At 46.6% G+C, this 16,708-nt stretch overlaps 2 protein-coding genes across 7 annotated transcripts; one reads left to right on the forward strand and one right to left on the reverse strand.

The window, feature by feature from the left end:
• Positions 1 to 2,001: 2,001 nt before the first annotated feature.
• Positions 2,002 to 3,663, reverse strand: LOC137608222 (E3 SUMO-protein ligase ZBED1-like). Of its 6 annotated transcripts, none has more exons than XR_011038166.1 (5): positions 3,259 to 3,397; positions 2,977 to 3,087; positions 2,791 to 2,822; positions 2,620 to 2,686; positions 2,002 to 2,546 (listed from the first exon to the last, which is right to left on the reverse strand). XR_011038166.1 is itself a non-coding variant. In XM_068334405.1 (5 exons), exons 2-5 carry the CDS (start codon positions 3,010 to 3,012, stop codon positions 2,109 to 2,111), a joined length of 360 nt encoding a protein of 119 aa, XP_068190506.1. In that variant the 5' UTR covers positions 3,013 to 3,087; positions 3,531 to 3,663; the 3' UTR covers positions 2,002 to 2,108. The 6 variants fall into 6 exon arrangements, 4 of the variants coding, with proteins under 4 accessions (XP_068190506.1, XP_068190505.1, XP_068190507.1 ...); XM_068334405.1 differs by lacking the exon at positions 3,259 to 3,397 and adding an exon at positions 3,531 to 3,663 and having other exon boundaries at positions 2,002 to 2,333; XM_068334404.1 differs by having other exon boundaries at positions 2,002 to 2,333.
• A 181-nt stretch (positions 3,664 to 3,844) lies between these two features.
• uap1l1 (UDP-N-acetylglucosamine pyrophosphorylase 1, like 1) lies at positions 3,845 to 14,796 on the forward strand. The gene is made up of 9 exons (XM_068334402.1): positions 3,845 to 4,136; positions 5,844 to 6,048; positions 8,941 to 9,116; positions 9,192 to 9,364; positions 11,909 to 12,102; positions 12,464 to 12,604; positions 12,686 to 12,871; positions 13,419 to 13,482; positions 13,666 to 14,796. The coding sequence occupies exons 1-9, from the start codon at positions 3,857 to 3,859 to the stop codon at positions 13,810 to 13,812; spliced, it is 1,566 nt and encodes a 521-aa protein (XP_068190503.1). The 5' UTR covers positions 3,845 to 3,856; the 3' UTR covers positions 13,813 to 14,796.
• The last annotated feature ends 1,912 nt before the right edge of the window (positions 14,797 to 16,708 follow it).

A 16,708-nucleotide genomic window follows, 5' to 3' on the forward strand; every position in this document is an offset into this window, starting at 1 on the left:
AGGTTTGGGAGGTGAACCGATAACAGACTGGTGATCTGTCTGTTGAGGTAAACAGTCCAGTGACACTACACAAACTGTATTCACCATGCAGCACAGTGTGTGGTCACCATGACAACAAAAGATTATGGTATAGAGTCTGTTACGGTTGTCTCATCTTCATCCACTTCTCCATGTGGATAACACTGGAGCCTGTCCAGGCTGACCATGGGCCAGAGGCGGGGTACACCCTGGATGAGTCGCCAGCACATCATAGTGCCACACTACACCAAACCGTCACACCTGTGGACGGTTTGGTGTGACCAGTTCACCTCAGCCTCGTGTGTGGAGGTGGAGGAAGACCTGGAGTGAACCGACACGGGACAACAGTCAGACTGTACACCGACACGGGGGAACAGTCAGACTCTACACCGACACGAGACAACAGTCAGACTCTACACCGACACGGGGGAACAGTCAGACTCTACACCGACACGGGGGGTACAGTCAGACTCTACACCGACACGGGGGGAACAATCAGACTCTACACCGACACGGGGGGAACAATCAGACTCTACACCGACACGGGGGAACAGTCAGACTCTACACCGACACGGGGGGAACAATCAGACTCTACACGGACACGGGGGAACAGTCAGACTCTACACCGACACGGGGGGAACAGTCAGACTCTACACCGACACGAGACAACAGTCAGACTCTACACCGACACGGGGGGAACAGTCAGACTCTACACCGACACGAGACAACAGTCAGACTCTACACCAACACGGGGGAACAGTCAGACCCCACACCGACACGGGGGGAACAATCAGACTCTACACCGTCACGGGGGAACAGTCAGACTCTACACCGACACGGGGGGAACAATCAGACTACACCGACACGGGGGGAACAATCAGACTACACCGACACGGGGGGAACAATCAGACTCTACACCGACACGGGGGAACAGTCAGACTTTACACCGACACGGGGGAACAATCAGACTCCACACACGAAGGAACCCAACCTGAAGTCTCCTTCAGATTAGAAGTGATGACACGGCACAAGTTCCCATTTTGTGCAAACGGTTGTGAATGCATGGTTCACATGAACGTAGAACCGCCTAGAGTCACGGACCCACACACGTGATTAAACTACTGGTGTACATTACTGGTGTACATTATTGGTGTACACTATTATATACTATTGGTGTACATTACTGGTGTACATTATTGGTGTACACTATTATACACTATTGGTGTACATTACTGGTCTACATTATTGTACAAACACTATGGGTGAACACTACTGGTGTACATTATTGTACACTACTGGTGTACATTACTGGTGTACACTATTGTACACTATTGGTGTACATTGCTGGTGTACATTATTGTACAAACACTGGGTGAACACTACTGGTGTACACTACTGGTGTACACTATTGTACACTATTGGTTGCTCAGAGCTAACACTAAACGTAAAGGAAGGGGTTAATAAACTTCAATAAATCCACTCCTCCACCATCCAGTCACAAATCAGGCGGTTTCCCGTCAGCTGCTGACATTCGCTGAGTCAGCAGTCTGCCGGTGGGCTGTGTCGTCACATCCTGTCAGTCCGGCTGCGGTCACGGGTTCTCGGCTCCAGCTGGCTGGCAGTCCGCTGTAGTGATGGGCAAATGAAGCTTTTGTGAAGCCCTGAATCATTTGAGCCAACTGGTTCAAAAATGGGTTCATTACTCGAAGCTCCAGTTATAGCGACCTCTCCTGGCCAAGTTCAAACCCTGAACTGCAAGTTAGTTTGACAAGAAGCTTTCAACTACACACATGCACCATCATCTCCTTTTTGCTTGGACTTAAAGCATCTTTCATTTTAAATGTTGAGATACCCTAGACTAAATATTATATTCACTTATAATAATTGACAAATGTGTGGATTGTTGTTGAGGAGCGAATGCAGGGAAACCTGGTATTGGTTGGGTGTGCTTGTGCACTATGGAAGGGCTGATAATTTGGGATGAGGGTGGTCAAAGATTTTTATTGAGATGCATTATTTTTTCCACAGTATTTGGATTAAGTCTGTTTCTTTTCTTAGTGACAATTTCTCCACATGTGGAGAAGACTCGTTCACATGGAACAGATGAAGCCGGGGTGCATAAAAATTTTTTGCCAGTTTAAACAAATTTGGGTAAACATTCTTGTGGTTCTTCCATTAATCCACTGGGTCTTCTGACTTGGCCAGTGGTGGTTCGGTAAAGTACCGCTGCACCTCCACAGTTGCGTCTGCAGTAGCATTCCTTGCCCTCCTTGAATCCGACGTATCTCGGTCCAGCGTTTCCCAAAGGTTCCTATCTGAGAGACAAACACGACAACAATCATCAGCATTTTAACTTTTTGGAAAAAAATCAGTCACAAATGAGGTCACTTTTCCCTTAAGTCTCCATTCCTCCATCAGAGATGTTGTGGCTGCGCTGATGTTAGCTGCAGTATGTGCTTATGGGAACGGCACCACTCCCAGGAGCACTGTGTCCAGCTTCATCGGGTCCTCCATGTAGTGGCAGGTCACTGCAACACAGGCCTCCATGTTTCCCAAAGATGTCCACATATCAGCAGTGAGACTCACAGCCTCCACCCTCACCATTACAGCCTTGGCCTTGGTCTTCTCCTCCTCATATTTCTGAAGCACCATGCTCTTGAGAGCTCGCCTGTATGGAAGAACGTATGAGGGATCAAGCAATCCCACGAACTCCTTGAAGCCACAGTCATCCACGATGGAAAAAGGCTGCCAGTCTTTCACCACCAGATTTACCAGAGCTTCATCCAGCTCTCGCTTCCAGTCGACTAGGACAAATGGACAGAAATAAAAAGTAAATGATTAAAATAATACCAGAAGATTAATGTGAAACTACACTTAAGTTAAGCTGGCCTACGACTCGTGAAACACAGCCAGACCACATTGTGTTAGTGTGTCTAATAATATAATAATATAACCAACCTTGATTTGGGGTCCCCTGATTTCCAGCAGCTCCATGTTTGGCAGTGAAGTGTCTGATCATGGAGGAAGTATCCCATGATACTTCAGTTCAGCAGAACACACCAACCAGACCTGGACAGAAAGTAATTTGTATATAATAATACAGTTTGACTCTATAAAGTTGTCACATTAACAGCATAAGTTATTATCATTAATCAATACACACGGATGGTAGACCATAGCTATAGCTAGTTACTGTTAGACATGTGACTTCCTTCATTACTGATGTGACATTACACCTACCTTACCAGCAGAGATCAGAATGAAGTGTTCCCACATTTCAGAACGACCTGTCTCCCTGACTGCTCCAGAATGATCCAACGATCCAAAAAAGCAACGCAACGCAATAACAACAGCAACAACAACAACAACAGCAACAACAACAACAGCAACAACAACAACAACAGCAACAACAACAACAACAACAACAACAACAGCAACAACTCTCCGACAAAAACCCACAAACTGCATTTTCCAGATCGTATATAAAGGAGTTTTGGTGCCAACATTCAAACCTGTCACAGGTGAGGAGGCGTGTCAGTGAATGACCTCCTTGGACCGCGAACCAGTCAGGTGGTTCCCTCGAGACACGAAGCAGTTGCTGCTTCGGACGTCATTGTCACGTGACTGTCTTCCGCCCCAGAGCAGTGGTTCTACTGGACTGTAGTTCTACTGGACTGTAGTTCTACTGGACTGTAGTTCTACTGGACTGTAGTTCTACTGGACTGTAGTTCTACTGGACTGTAGTTCTGGGGTTTGAACCGTGTACCGAGCGTCAGTGTCGGACCGCCTTCACTAGTCCGCTGGAACACACCCGGCCTGCAGCGCACCGACCCCCCCAATGCTCAGCCTGGAGGCGGCCGGCCGGGCTCTGGAGCGGGCGGGACAGGCCCACGTCCTGCGGTTCTGGCCGGAGCTCGGAGCGGAGCAGCGGGACCGGCTCCTCCTCGAGCTGTCCCAGGTGGACCTGGGGGGCCTCCGGGCGCACTGCGAAGGGGCCGCGCAGGCGGCAGCCGCCCCGCCCCGGAGCCTGGACCGGCGCCTGGAGCCGGTTCCCCCGGACTCCATCGGCAGCACGAAGACGGGCGACGGCAGGACTCTGGCTGGGTGGCGGGAGGAAGGTGAGTGTCCCCGGTCCGGGTCCTGGAGGGGTCCGGTCCGGGTCCTGGAGGGACCGGGTCCGGTCCGGGTCCTGGAGGGACCGGGTCCGGTCCGGTCCGGGTCCTGGAGGGACCGGGTCCAGTCCCAAAGGAAGACGGAAGTTGGACTTTAACCCAGACCCAGATGTGTCTCCAAAGGCTGAACAGTGGTCGTTCGATGACGTCACGTTCAGTAGTCACGGGACTTCCGGTGTTTGTCCACGCGGAAGGAACGATGAGTCAGCACTTCTCTGAGCGGGAACCAGCAGTCTTTAACGTGTGTGTGTGTGTGTGTGTGTGTGTGTGTGTGTGTGTGTGTGTCTGTGTGCGTGTGTGTGTGTGTCTGTCTGTGTGTGTCTGTGTGTGTGTGTGTGTGTCTGTGTGTGTGTGTGTGTGTGTCTGTGTGTGTGTGTGTGTGTGTGTGTGTGTGTGTGTCTGTCTGTCTGTCTGTGTCTGTGTGTGTGTGTGTGTGTGTGTGTGTCTGTCTGTCTGTCTGTCTGTCTGTCTGTGTGTGTGTGTGTGTGTGTCTGTCTGTCTGTCTGTGTGTGTGTGTGTGTGTGTGTGTGTCTGTGTGTGTGTGTGTCTGTGTGTGTCTGTGTGTGTGTGTGTGTGTGTGTGTCTGTGTGTGTGTGTGTGTGTGTGTGTCTGTGTGTGTGTGTGTGTTGATGCTGAAGACAAACAGGTGGACTACACCTTCCTGAATCAGTGTGAACAAACCAGACTGTCACCCTGTCAGCTGAACCAATCACAGCTCAGCAGTAGAGGACCCCCCCCCCCCGTTTGTCCCTCCACTAGTGAACAGTGAACACAGTGAACGTGTCTCTCCATCAAATGCAGTGTCTGAGGAGTTAGCAGTACAGTTACCGTACGCACGGATTTACTACTGGACCTCCACTGTTTGTGTAGAACACAGAGAAATTATTATTATTAAAATACTAATAAAGTAAATTAATTAAATTAATGAAAGTCAGCTGCTGTGCCTTGTGCAGAAATGGCACAGAATGTGGAGAAACCTTTGTCTTGTCTGTTGCTAGGCGGGTGGTTTCTGCTGCAGGTGATGTTTTTAGCATTAACATTATTTCACCACCTGCCTCCACCTGCACTCATCTGCCCCCACCTGCACTCATCTGCCCCCACCTGCACTCATCTGCCCCCACCTGCACTCATCTGCCCCCACCTGCACTCATCTGCCCCCACCTGCACTCATCTGCCCCCACCTGCAATCATCTGCCCCCACCTGCACTCATCTGCCCCCACCTGCACTCATCTGCCCCCACCTGCAATCATCTGCCCCCACCTGCACTCATCTGCCCCCACCTGCACTCATCTGCCCCCACCTAGACTGAGGTGGACTGCTCATCAGTCCGCCTCATGTCTGATTTGTATGAACTTAACATCATGTGCTTGAAATTGTTGAAATATTGAAACAACGGTTTTATTAAAGGAAGTTTAAATACATTTTACTAAAAGCTGAATTCCTCTGATCTAAAACAATCACTGCTAATCTCATTTCTCTATGGAAAAAACACATTATAAAATTGGCAATATGTTAATAGTTAACCACCTGGTTTTCACAGGTTAAGATTGTGTATAAACAGCAAAGTACAGGGTGTGATGGACATTTGGTCATTTGTTGAGAAGTTTGTCTGCTTACATCCTGCTGCTGTTGTTACCGCTCTGTCTCTGCAGGGCAGTTACAAATCTCAAAGAATCGGGTTGGAGTCCTGCTGCTGGCCGGCGGTCAGGGGACCCGCCTAGGTGTCCAGTATCCCAAAGGAATGTATGATGTTGGGCTACCAAGTGGAAAATCCTTATATCAAATCCAAGCTGAGCGTATTCATAAAGTCCAGGAGATGTCAGACAGGAAGTATGGCTCCAAATGCACCGTCCCCTGGTAAGAACTGGACTGACGCCACTCAAGACTCATGCAACACAAGCTGACAACAGTATAGCTGAAGCAATATCAATTCAGTCAACAGTGTCAGTATGTACTTAGAGCACATGTGTCAAACTCAAGGCCCGGGGGCCAAATGTGGCCCTCCATATCATTTCATGTGGCCCGCAAAAGCATAAAAGATCAGAGTGTCTAAAAATAAATAGGGTAAAAGTGTGCTTTGAGCAAACTACATTTCCCACAATGCAGTAATTAAGCCAATATTAACATTGACAAAAACGTAGTGAACAAAGTTAATGTCCTAACTTGTATCTGATGTTATTTTTCTTTATTGATTGATAGTTTGATCCTTGATTGATGGAGTTCTGTGGGTTTAATAACCTGACAAAAGGATTTATGTTAGAACAGAAAAATATATTTTTTCTGCACACCTGTAAATTAAAATTTTAATTGAGAGTTATTTAATATTAAAGACTAGTTACATTTATTTTGCTTTACATTGAGTTACATTTAGTTACATTTTTAAGTTACATCTGGCCCTTTGATTACAGCCGTTATGCTGATCTGGCCCTCGGTGAAAATGAGTTTGACACCCCTGACTTAGAGGTAAGAGTAGAGGGTCACGCCTGAGACGACTGACCCTGATGTGTTTGATGGTAGCAGGAACCTGGAAAACCACAGGAAGAACATCCAAACCGCATTTAAATGCGGATCGAACACATGACCTTCATGGTGCCAGGCAACACGGCTAACTGCTATCAACTGTTTTTGATAACCAAACAAAAAAGAATGGTTGAAATAACAATGCAGAACATATATGTGTTTACTCCAAATGTAACACCAAGTCCCAAATAATTCATCTCTTACTAAAGGTCTCTTCAGAGACCTTTCAGTTGCTATGTCCTGCTGGAAAAAATTACATAATCATACACTAGCTTTTGGCAGCATTCCTTGGCAATCTTAGCCCATTCCTCATGGCCAAATGTCTGGACTATTCCCGGTTTTCCTGCTGCAACTGTCTTCTTAAAATCCCAGTTATTTTCTATGGATTTCCATTAAGTTACCGTGACAGCCCCTAGATTGATTCAAGAATTATTCTGGAACCAAGTCTTTGGTGGACTCTGAGATCTGCTTGGTATCTTTGTCCTTTTGGAACATACATTGACGTCCAAGCTTCATCTTCCTCACAGATTTCCTCACCTTTAATGGAATCCATGTGAACCTCATACTTAAGGTTTCCATGAGACCAGGAAGCAGCCCATCCTCAAGCCCTGCCTCAACTACCTTTCTGAGTCTTTTTAGTCACTAAAGTCATTAAAATTAGCATTTTGTGTTTAACATGGTACAAAAGCTTAAATTTCATCATCTTCATCCGCATTATCCTGAGTCGGACGCAGGGGCAGCAGCTTTAACAGGGAACCCCGAACTTCCCTTTCTCTGGCCATATCCACCAGCTCTGACTGGGGGGTCCCAAGGCGTTCCCAAGCCAGTGTTGAGATGTAATCCCTTCACCTGGTCCTGAGTCTGCCCCGAGGTCTCCTCCTAGCTGGACGTGCCATAGATGAGGGTAGGAACAAAGATTGAACGGTGGATGGAGAGTTTTGCCTCTCAGTTTAGCTCCCTCTTTGTTGCATCAGTGCGGTAAAAAAACCAGAATACCGTTCCTGCTGCCCCAATTTTCCGTCCAATCTCACACTCCATTGTTCCCTCACTCGTGAACAGGACACCAAGATACTTGAAGTCCTTCACTTGAGGCAGGACCTCATTCCCCAGTTAGAGAAGGCAGTCCACCGACTTCCTGCTAAGAACCATGGCGTCAGATTTGGAGGTGCTGATCCTCATCTCCATCGCTGCACACTCGGCTGCCAACCAGACCAGTGAATGCTGCAGGTGTCAGACCAATGATGCAAACAGGACCACGTCATCTGCAAAAAGCAAAAATCTTCAGCCCACCAGCCTGTAAACCCTCTTCACCAAGACTACGCCTCGATATCCTGTCCATGAAAATCACGAACAGAATTGGTGATAAAGAGCAGCCCTGGCGAAGGCCAACAGCTACTTGGAACAAGTCCGACTTACTGCCGAGAACCCGAACACAGCTCTCATTTGGGCAAACAGGTATTGGATGGCCCTGAGGAGTGATCCCGTTACCCGATACTCGCTGCAAGAGTGAAGAGGTGGTATGTTGTTCCACAACCAAGAGGACGCACGAGAAGCTCCTTTGGAGGTGCGAGTTGAAGGCCTCGTGAACAAAGTCCTCCTCCAGACGTTCCCAGTTCACCCGCACTACTTGTTCCAGAGGCTTCCTCCGCCAAAGGACCCAACTCACCACCAGGTGGGGATCAGTTGACAGCTCTGCCCCACTTTTCACCAGAGTGTCCAAAATACACGGTCGTCAGATGATCCCAAGATTGATCATTGACCTCCAGCTAGCAGCTGTAGCAGCTATGTTAGAGCCCTGGAGATGGTCCACGAGGTCTCCGTCCAGGACTAGATGGAGGTTCCGAGCCTCCTCCGGGCCGGGTCACGTTATTCCCCCCTCGATTTGTCACGGGATCTTCTCTATCATTCTTTTGTCTGGCCCTTCACCTGAAACCAATTTGGCTTGGGTGGCCCTATCAGGAGCACAAGACTCCTGACAACATGGCTCTCAGGGTCCTTAGACCACACAAACCTCTCTACCACAATATTTAGTAGTTCCTCAGTGAGGAAAAGCTTATATATCAAAATTGGAATTAAAAACTGTTGTGTGATGTGGCTTTTGCTAACAATTGATAAGTAGTATAATTTGTACTCAGTGTGAGGGTTGAACAATCTTATTTCCACTTGTAAAACATGTTGCCATAGAATCTACCTCCTGAATCTTTCATCTGGATTGTTTCACTTCCTCAGGTACATCATGACCAGTGAGTTCACTCTTACTCCCACGGAGAAGTTCTTCAAGGAGAACAACTTCTTTGGACTGGAACCATCAAACGTTGTTATGTTTGAACAAAGGATGATTCCAGCCGTGACCTTTGATGGAAAGATCATCCTGCAGAGTAAAGGGAAGATGGCCATGGCCCCAGGTATGTGACATCACCAACTTACCAACTGATACTGTTGTGTGTTTGTGATTCAAATAGCCCTCCACCCTCTGACAGATGGCAATGGGGGTTTGTACCAGGCACTGGTGGACAACAAGGTGCTGGAGGACATGGAGAAGAGGGGGGTGGAGTATCTGCATGTGTACTGTGTGGACAATATCCTGGTCAAGGTGGCAGATCCTGTTTTCATTGGCTTCTGTGTTAGCAAAGGCACTGACTGTGGAGCCAAGGTAGAGTAATATGCAGAAAATAAAAAAGTCCATTTGAATGTCCTATTTGTGTCTTGTGAAAGGCATCTGTGTGTACATATGGAGTTCATGTTGTTAGTGAGCTTTCAAAGGGTTGGTAGACAGAGGGGTAGTCTTATTTGTGTCAGCGATAGGACTACAAATGTTACTGGTTCTGGTGTTGTGGACTCGAGGGGTCTTTGTAGAACTACCCCAAAACACCTCGTAAGCAGTTACATTTGAACACGACGGACTGAAGCGTGAAGACTGGGTTCTTCACGCTTCAGTCCGTCGTGTTGTAACTCCAGATGAAGCAGACCAGCTTAACTCTAGACAAAATCCTAAATATAAAGAATAGAGCTGCTCTGTAAGTGCTTAATAAATGGGTAGCACTGTCTGCTGTGCATGCTAGCATCTCAAGCTGTTTCATTTGAAGTCATTGGAATGATGTGATTCTGAATGTGCATGACATGAAAAGTTTGCTCCGTGTAATTAAGAACCCAGCAACCACAATTAAAATAATCAATTATTATTTTAAACTACGCCATTACAACACAGCAACCAATATCAGTTTTCAGAAAACAAACTGAACAGTCTCCACAAACATTGCCAAAACTCTAGGATAGACATTTCATGCTGATTGGTTAGGCTCCAAGTAATTCTGCAGGGATGCCCATACTTTCCCCAGACATCTCTTCCAGCTCTATCGGGGGGATCCCAAGGCGTTCCAAGGCCACCAAGACACATAGTCTCTCCAGCGTATCCTGGGTCTTCCCAGAGGTCTCCTCGCGGTGTACATGCCCAGACACTGCCCCAGGGTGGCATCCAGGAGGCATCTGAAACCGATGCCTGAGCCACCTCAACTGGCTCCGCTCTAAACTCATTTCAACCTGGGATCTTGTCCTTTCGGTCATGACCCAAAGCTCATGACCATAGGTGACCGGTAGATAACCCGTTTGCTTTGTTGGAAAAATCTATTTATCATCCGTTTGCAAAAACTTAATACAGAAGTGAATAAATATCAACACAACAAATTACTAGTATTTTTATCACAAACTGTTACTTTGTTGGATTTTTGCGTCTCACTCCTTAATGTGGAGTGTCTAGTTCTTCCTACAAACCCTTTCACTGCCATCACCGACTGAATATCTGGTGTAGATCCAGACTGCAATTTGTGGTAGCGTTCCTGAGGGCTTGTAGCCCACTGCTATAGACAAAGGCCTTCAGTTCTGGAACATTCGTGGCTTATCTGTGGCAACCGCTTCTTGTTGGTTGGGGCAGCAGTGGCTCAGTTGGTAGGGCAGGTCGTCCAATGATCGCAGGATTGGCAGTTCGATTCCCTCTACCACCATGTCATTTACCGTTGTGTCCTTGGGGAAGACACTTTACCCTCCTTGCCTCCAGCAAGTGACTGATGGTGTGTGATTGTGTGTGTGGTCGGAGGGGTCGTTGGGGCGGATTTGCTGCCACTCCTCCGTCTATATGCCCCAGGGCAGCTGTGGCTACAATTGTAGTTTACTATCACCAAGTATGAATGAGGAGTGAATGAATAATGGCTCCATTGTAAAAGCGACTTTAAGTGTCTAGAAAAGCGCCACGTAAATCTAATCCATTATTATTATTATTATAGCACATGCATTGCATGTATGCTGCCCCAGGTTCAATCCCCACCACCTGCAGCCCTACGGGGGTACAAGCCGGTGTCAACTGTAAAACGGTGCCAAGCCCGATCAATGCGAGGGTTGCGGCAGAAAGAGCATCCAGCGTAAGAAAAACTTGGGTGTTCATGTGAAATGGAAGAAGGATGACGCGCATCCCATCAGAGATATCCTAAGTACTCCAGTCAACTGACTGATGGCTTTTTGAATCATCCAGGACTTCTTCTGGAACCAGACTTTGAGTTTTGTTTGTGATCTCTGTCCTTTGGGACGTCCAACCGTCGTCTTCCTCACAGATGGACACGTCTCTTTTGTTAGGATTTCCTGATCCTTGATGGAATCCGTCTGACCCACTACAAGCTGCAGGTTTTCAGCTTCAGAGGAACAATTCATACCTGAGAGTTTTGGTACATTTAGACATGAACAGAAAAAAGGTCAGGGGTCACACTGTTTAAATGTCTGCTTCACACAAATAATGTTCAAACTGCAGTCACCAGTAAAACTACCAATTGGTATTGAACGTGAAAAAACATCTGATGTGATTTTTTTTTTGCACACCATTGATAAATAGTATGTTTATCTAATAAAGCTAATATATGATTAGCATTGAATGATTTAGCTTCCACATGTAACCTCATGTACAACATGGTGATGTGTAACTGAACTTTGGTGATACTGAAGGTTTATGATGTCTCTGTTGAAGTAACGTTTGTTCAGTTCCTCTAAATGAACGAGTTAGTTAAAGACTGGTTTGTAGTCGTGAGGAAAAGCGAATCCTTTAACAGATGGGTGGGTTGTCCTTTATGAATCACTGCACCAAAATGCAACACAAGAAGAAAAACCTTCAGGTTGTAACTCTGGTGTCCTTCTCTCCTCGTCCACACATCAGGTGGTGGAGAAGGCCTACCCTGCAGAGCCAGTGGGCGTGGTGTGCAGGGTTCAAGGTGTGTCCCAGGTGGTGGAGTACAGTGAGATCCCACCAGAGACCGCTGAGCTCAGGGGGCCTGGAGGAGAGCTGGTGTTCAGAGCTGGAAACATCTGCAACCACTTCTTCACCAGAGCCTTCCTGCAGGAGGTGGCAGAGTAAGAACTTCCACTGTCGGGCGTCACAGCCTGGAGGCAGCAGCTGCTTTCCTACGTGTTAGTACGTTTAGTGGTTTAATCATACATGGGCCTGTAATAACATGCAATGACTACCAGGTGGCTACTAGCTCGTCGTTATCCTCGTCACATCGTTAGAATCAGTCGGTCAGACTGTGATTCCTTTATTGTAGCATCAATATCAGGTTCACCTTCAAATTTGATCCTCGTGGAACTTTGGTCCCGAGACTCATCTCAACTTCCCCCTTTGTCCAATCCAATCCAATCCAAACTCTATTTGTTTGTGTCACACAGTAAAGTGTTGTCCTGGGCAAAAAAATCCTTCCTTGGTTTAATCTCACAGGAAATACAAAGACCAACTGAAACAACATGTTGCCATCAAGAAAGTTCCCTTTGTGGACTCCTGTGGAAATCAAGTCACACCGACCAAACCCAATGGCATCAAGATGGAGAAGTTTGTTTTTGATGTCTTCCCATTCTCAAGGTGTGTGTTTGTTGTCCTCCTCATGACCCCTAGACGGAGTCTCCACAGACGTTAAAAACACTCACATCCTGTCTTTCAAAGGACGTTCGTCGTGTTCGAGGTTGTTCGGGAGGAGGAGTTTTCACCCCTGAAAAACGCTGACGGAGCAGCCAAAGACACCCCCACCACGGCCAGAAACTCTCTGCTGGCCCAACACTGTAGCTGGGCCACGGCAGCAGGGGCCACCCTGCTGGACGCCGGTGGGAAGGCCCTTCAGTCTCCAGCCAGGTGAGAGGAGAACACCTGCCCAGGTGTAACTGAACATCTGGTGACTTACGAAGCTCTCATAGAGGAGCATTGTGTCTCTGTAGATTTTCAGTCCCAATATGCTAATTTGAGGTAATTTCATTGTGGAAAACGAGCTGAGCCGATGTTCTGCTCAGAGACAAGGAGATTGTTGGTTGTCAGGAGTCTGGTTGAAGAAACCATGAATCCAGACTCAGACTTGGCCTTAAGCACACACTTGTGAAGAGGTGGAGGTCTTGACTGTTTCTTCCGTTGTTGGTCACGCTCGTGCTCCTCTTCGATGTAGTCGTGTTACACTTTACAGACTTCTGCTGAACGTGCAGCGACGGTTGCCTTCATCACTTCCAAACATTTACGTTTCAGTAAATAATTCTTCATTTTTGGGGTGGCCTGCCCAGAAAAATGCTCATGAGAGGCAAACTCCACACTTATGTGCAAAGATATAGTGCATCGTAAAGTTATTGACGGTTCAGTCATGAGCTGTATTGACTTAGGCGGGTCTAAATCTCAACATTTGTGTTTTGTGCAGTGTATCAGCAGGGAATTGTTCTCCAGCATTTGAGATTTCACCCTTGGTGTCCTACTTTGGGGAGGTAAGAACATCTACAGACAGATGAGGACATTCTTCTAACATGCCCCAGAAGGGCTTCATATCGTAGAGACGGGACACGTCTGAATTATTTCCACATAAACACGTTTTCAGGGCTTTGAATTCTGCCTCCCTGTGGACGAACTTCAGGGCTCTAACGCAGCTGCTGTCCTGCTTCCTCTGCCAGGGGCTGGAGGACATCCTGAAGGAGAGGACGTTACCAACTCCCTTCATTCTGGATGAAAAAACGGCCAAAGATCTGCAGGCCCGGATTCCCCCCCAGAGAGACAGCCTGGACAGAGTTGGACGTGGAGGTGGATTTGTCCAAGAATAAATGATCTTCCAAGATGAAATTCTGATTCAAGAAAATCATGTCAGACTGACACAAACACACTGATATAAATCTCCTATAATTTTTTTACCATCTGAATCCCTCGCTCTTCTTTTTTATTCTTCTTACATTCTCGCTCTTCTTTTTTATTCTTATTACTGTCTCTACTTGGTTCTGAAAGGGGACAAAACGCTGAAAGAAATGCGATCTATCAGGTTTCAATTGAACTGGTGTCTAATATTTACTGCGGAGCAATATACTATAATATGCAGGGATGTAGAGTGTTATGTGAAGTGATCATAATGGGGTAAAGAAATGACTGTCAGGGAGCCTCATAAACTATAGCTATAGTCGGGGGGGGGGGGGTTCTTCACTGGCTCATCACAGAAACAACCAAAGCCTTCATCACTAATTTCCTTCATTAAACAGAAAATTGCATTTTCATGAAAACAAAATTTTCCTCATAGTTTGGCTCAGCTGTTGCACCTTAGCCCCATACCCTATAGTTACCCTATAGTTACCCTATGGTTACCCTATGGTTACCCTATAGCAACCCTTTGGTTACCCTATAGTTACCCTATAGTTACCCTATAGCAACCCTTTGGTTACCCTATAGCTACCCTATGCTTACCCTATGGTTACCCCATAGCTACCCTTTGGTTACCCTATAGTTACCCTATAGTTATAGTTACACTCAGTTTGTGGGTTCAAAGCAAACACACCTTTAGAAACCAACACCAAGTGACCTGTCAGAAATCACGTTAGCCTTAGCAACGATGCTTCAAAGCCTAAATGACTCATAAAGGAAATGGTCAAGTCCTCTCTGATTGTTAACTACCGTGTTTCCTGCTGACTGAGTGTTGTGTGAGTTCAGTTGGTCTTCACCTGGTTCATGTAGGGGACGTACAGTCTAGACGCTTCAGGGACAAGACGGAAACAATGAGGTCTTTAAAATGATAATCTGAAATAAAAATCATCAGCATGGTTCTCAGTGTCAGTTTGTGGTTTCTGTCTAAATAGAAAAGTTGCAGCTGACAAGATGCAGCAAGAACATGTTTCACTGACGTCATGTAAAATCATCTGGAGTTAAACATATGATGTCAGTGGAAATGCTGTCCAGAACTTTCCACTGTGTTTCCTCTCTCTATAAGATAGACTGAACAGACAACGTCAAGCAGAAAACACCAAAAAGTAACGTGAAAAATGTTTTTAAAAAAAACATCAGTTTATTGCAAAATGATAAATGATTGAGAAACATGGAAAAATTAACGTCTAACAATAAGAAGCTTCTGAAATATCACATTTAAAAACTTCATCCCCGGTTAAACTCATGGATGGAGACGCGGTGAAACCCTCGTAGGGTTCAGACACCAAACGAAGTTCAGCTTCAGCGGAGACCCCGGTCACGTTCTGGCAGGTGAGTCCGTGTTTTAAGGCGTGTTCTGGCTGCTGTTGTGTGTCTCTGAACACTCTTCTGTGTGTTCTCCTCCGAGCTCCTCCTGATGTACAGCTCCCTCTGTGGAGCTCCAGCCGTCTGGATCCAGGAAGCAGGTGACTGCTTCAGGGTCGGCCCCCCAGGCAGATCAAACTCCCGTCTGAACTCCTGGAGTTTGTAGGAGTAGGAGACTTTCTCCTCTTTCCCCTGCTTCTGCTCTGACCCCCGCTGACCCTCAGCTTCCTGCCCACCTGACAGACAGCTCCTCTGGGGAGAAGCCTCGAGTGTCCGGGGTGAGCCCACAGCGTGGCCCCTCTTTCTCCACCTGCTGGGAGACTGGTCGCACCTCCATCCTGGTTTGGAACGGCTCCATGTCCTCCAGGAGGCTCTTCCAAAGTTTGTCCATCAGATCCAGACTGCTGAGGAGCTGCTGGAGGTTCCTGTGCTGGTAGAACAGAGGTCCAACCTCTGGCCCCCACCTGCAAACAGGACAGTAGACGCTCATGACTGGAAGAGGGGCGACTGCAGTCCATGAGAGCGCAGCATCGTCACTGGGATCAGTGGTGAGTCCTCGTGGTCAGATGAACACTGGAGATGTTTCTTCTGCTGGTTGTGTTCTTCTCAGTGACCCCAGCACAGCTGGAAGGTTCCAGTCGTTACCACAGCTCTCCACTGGGGGAGCTAGAGTCCTGATGCCTCCAGAACATTCCTGTTTGACCAGGAAGTTTCCTCATACGTGTTAGAGACAGTTTGGACATATTTGTTAATTATCAGCAAAAAAAACATGTGATGTAATTTTTGTCATAATCTGATCGATTGTAAAGTCGTTTTATGTTTACATGTAGTAGAAATAAAATGTCCTACTATTTGGTTCTCCACACAAGTATTGATGATCGCCATGTGTAGTCAGTCTGAGAGTCTGACGAGCATAAGTCAGTCTGAGGCGCTAAAGGCCTCAACTAACTCTGATTGTATTGTATTGTATGGCTTTTGCTTTTACCCATGTTTTATGTTTTTCATTAATTTATTTTACTTAGAATATGTGAGCCATTTTGTCTTTTATCTGTAATGTCTTCTGTTTGTTCGTCTGTACAGCACTTTGGTCGACTGTGGTTGTTGTAAAGTGCTTAACAAATGAAGTTGGATTGGATTGGATTGGATGTGTCTCCACTCCATTTGTAAATTTTGATAGATACTTCAATAATTTCAAATACTCTGATCTATAACTGATTCTTCCGGCTCTCAACGGGAGCAGACGTCTTCCTTCTGTCTCTTGTTGTCTCTATCTCTGTAACTCATACCCAGACTGACACTGATTCTCTGCAAAATGACGAAACCAAAAGCAAATCAGAGGATACTAAAGACCAGATGGTCTCTATGAAAGAATTAAGGAGTGAGTGAAAGAGCAACTTTGATAAGTTAGGGAGTGACTTTGATAAAAAGTTGGAAGAAAAGCTAAAACCG

This window comes from Antennarius striatus, chromosome 15 (genome assembly GCF_040054535.1).
Source record: "Antennarius striatus isolate MH-2024 chromosome 15, ASM4005453v1, whole genome shotgun sequence".
NCBI lineage: Eukaryota > Metazoa > Chordata > Actinopteri > Lophiiformes > Antennariidae > Antennarius > Antennarius striatus.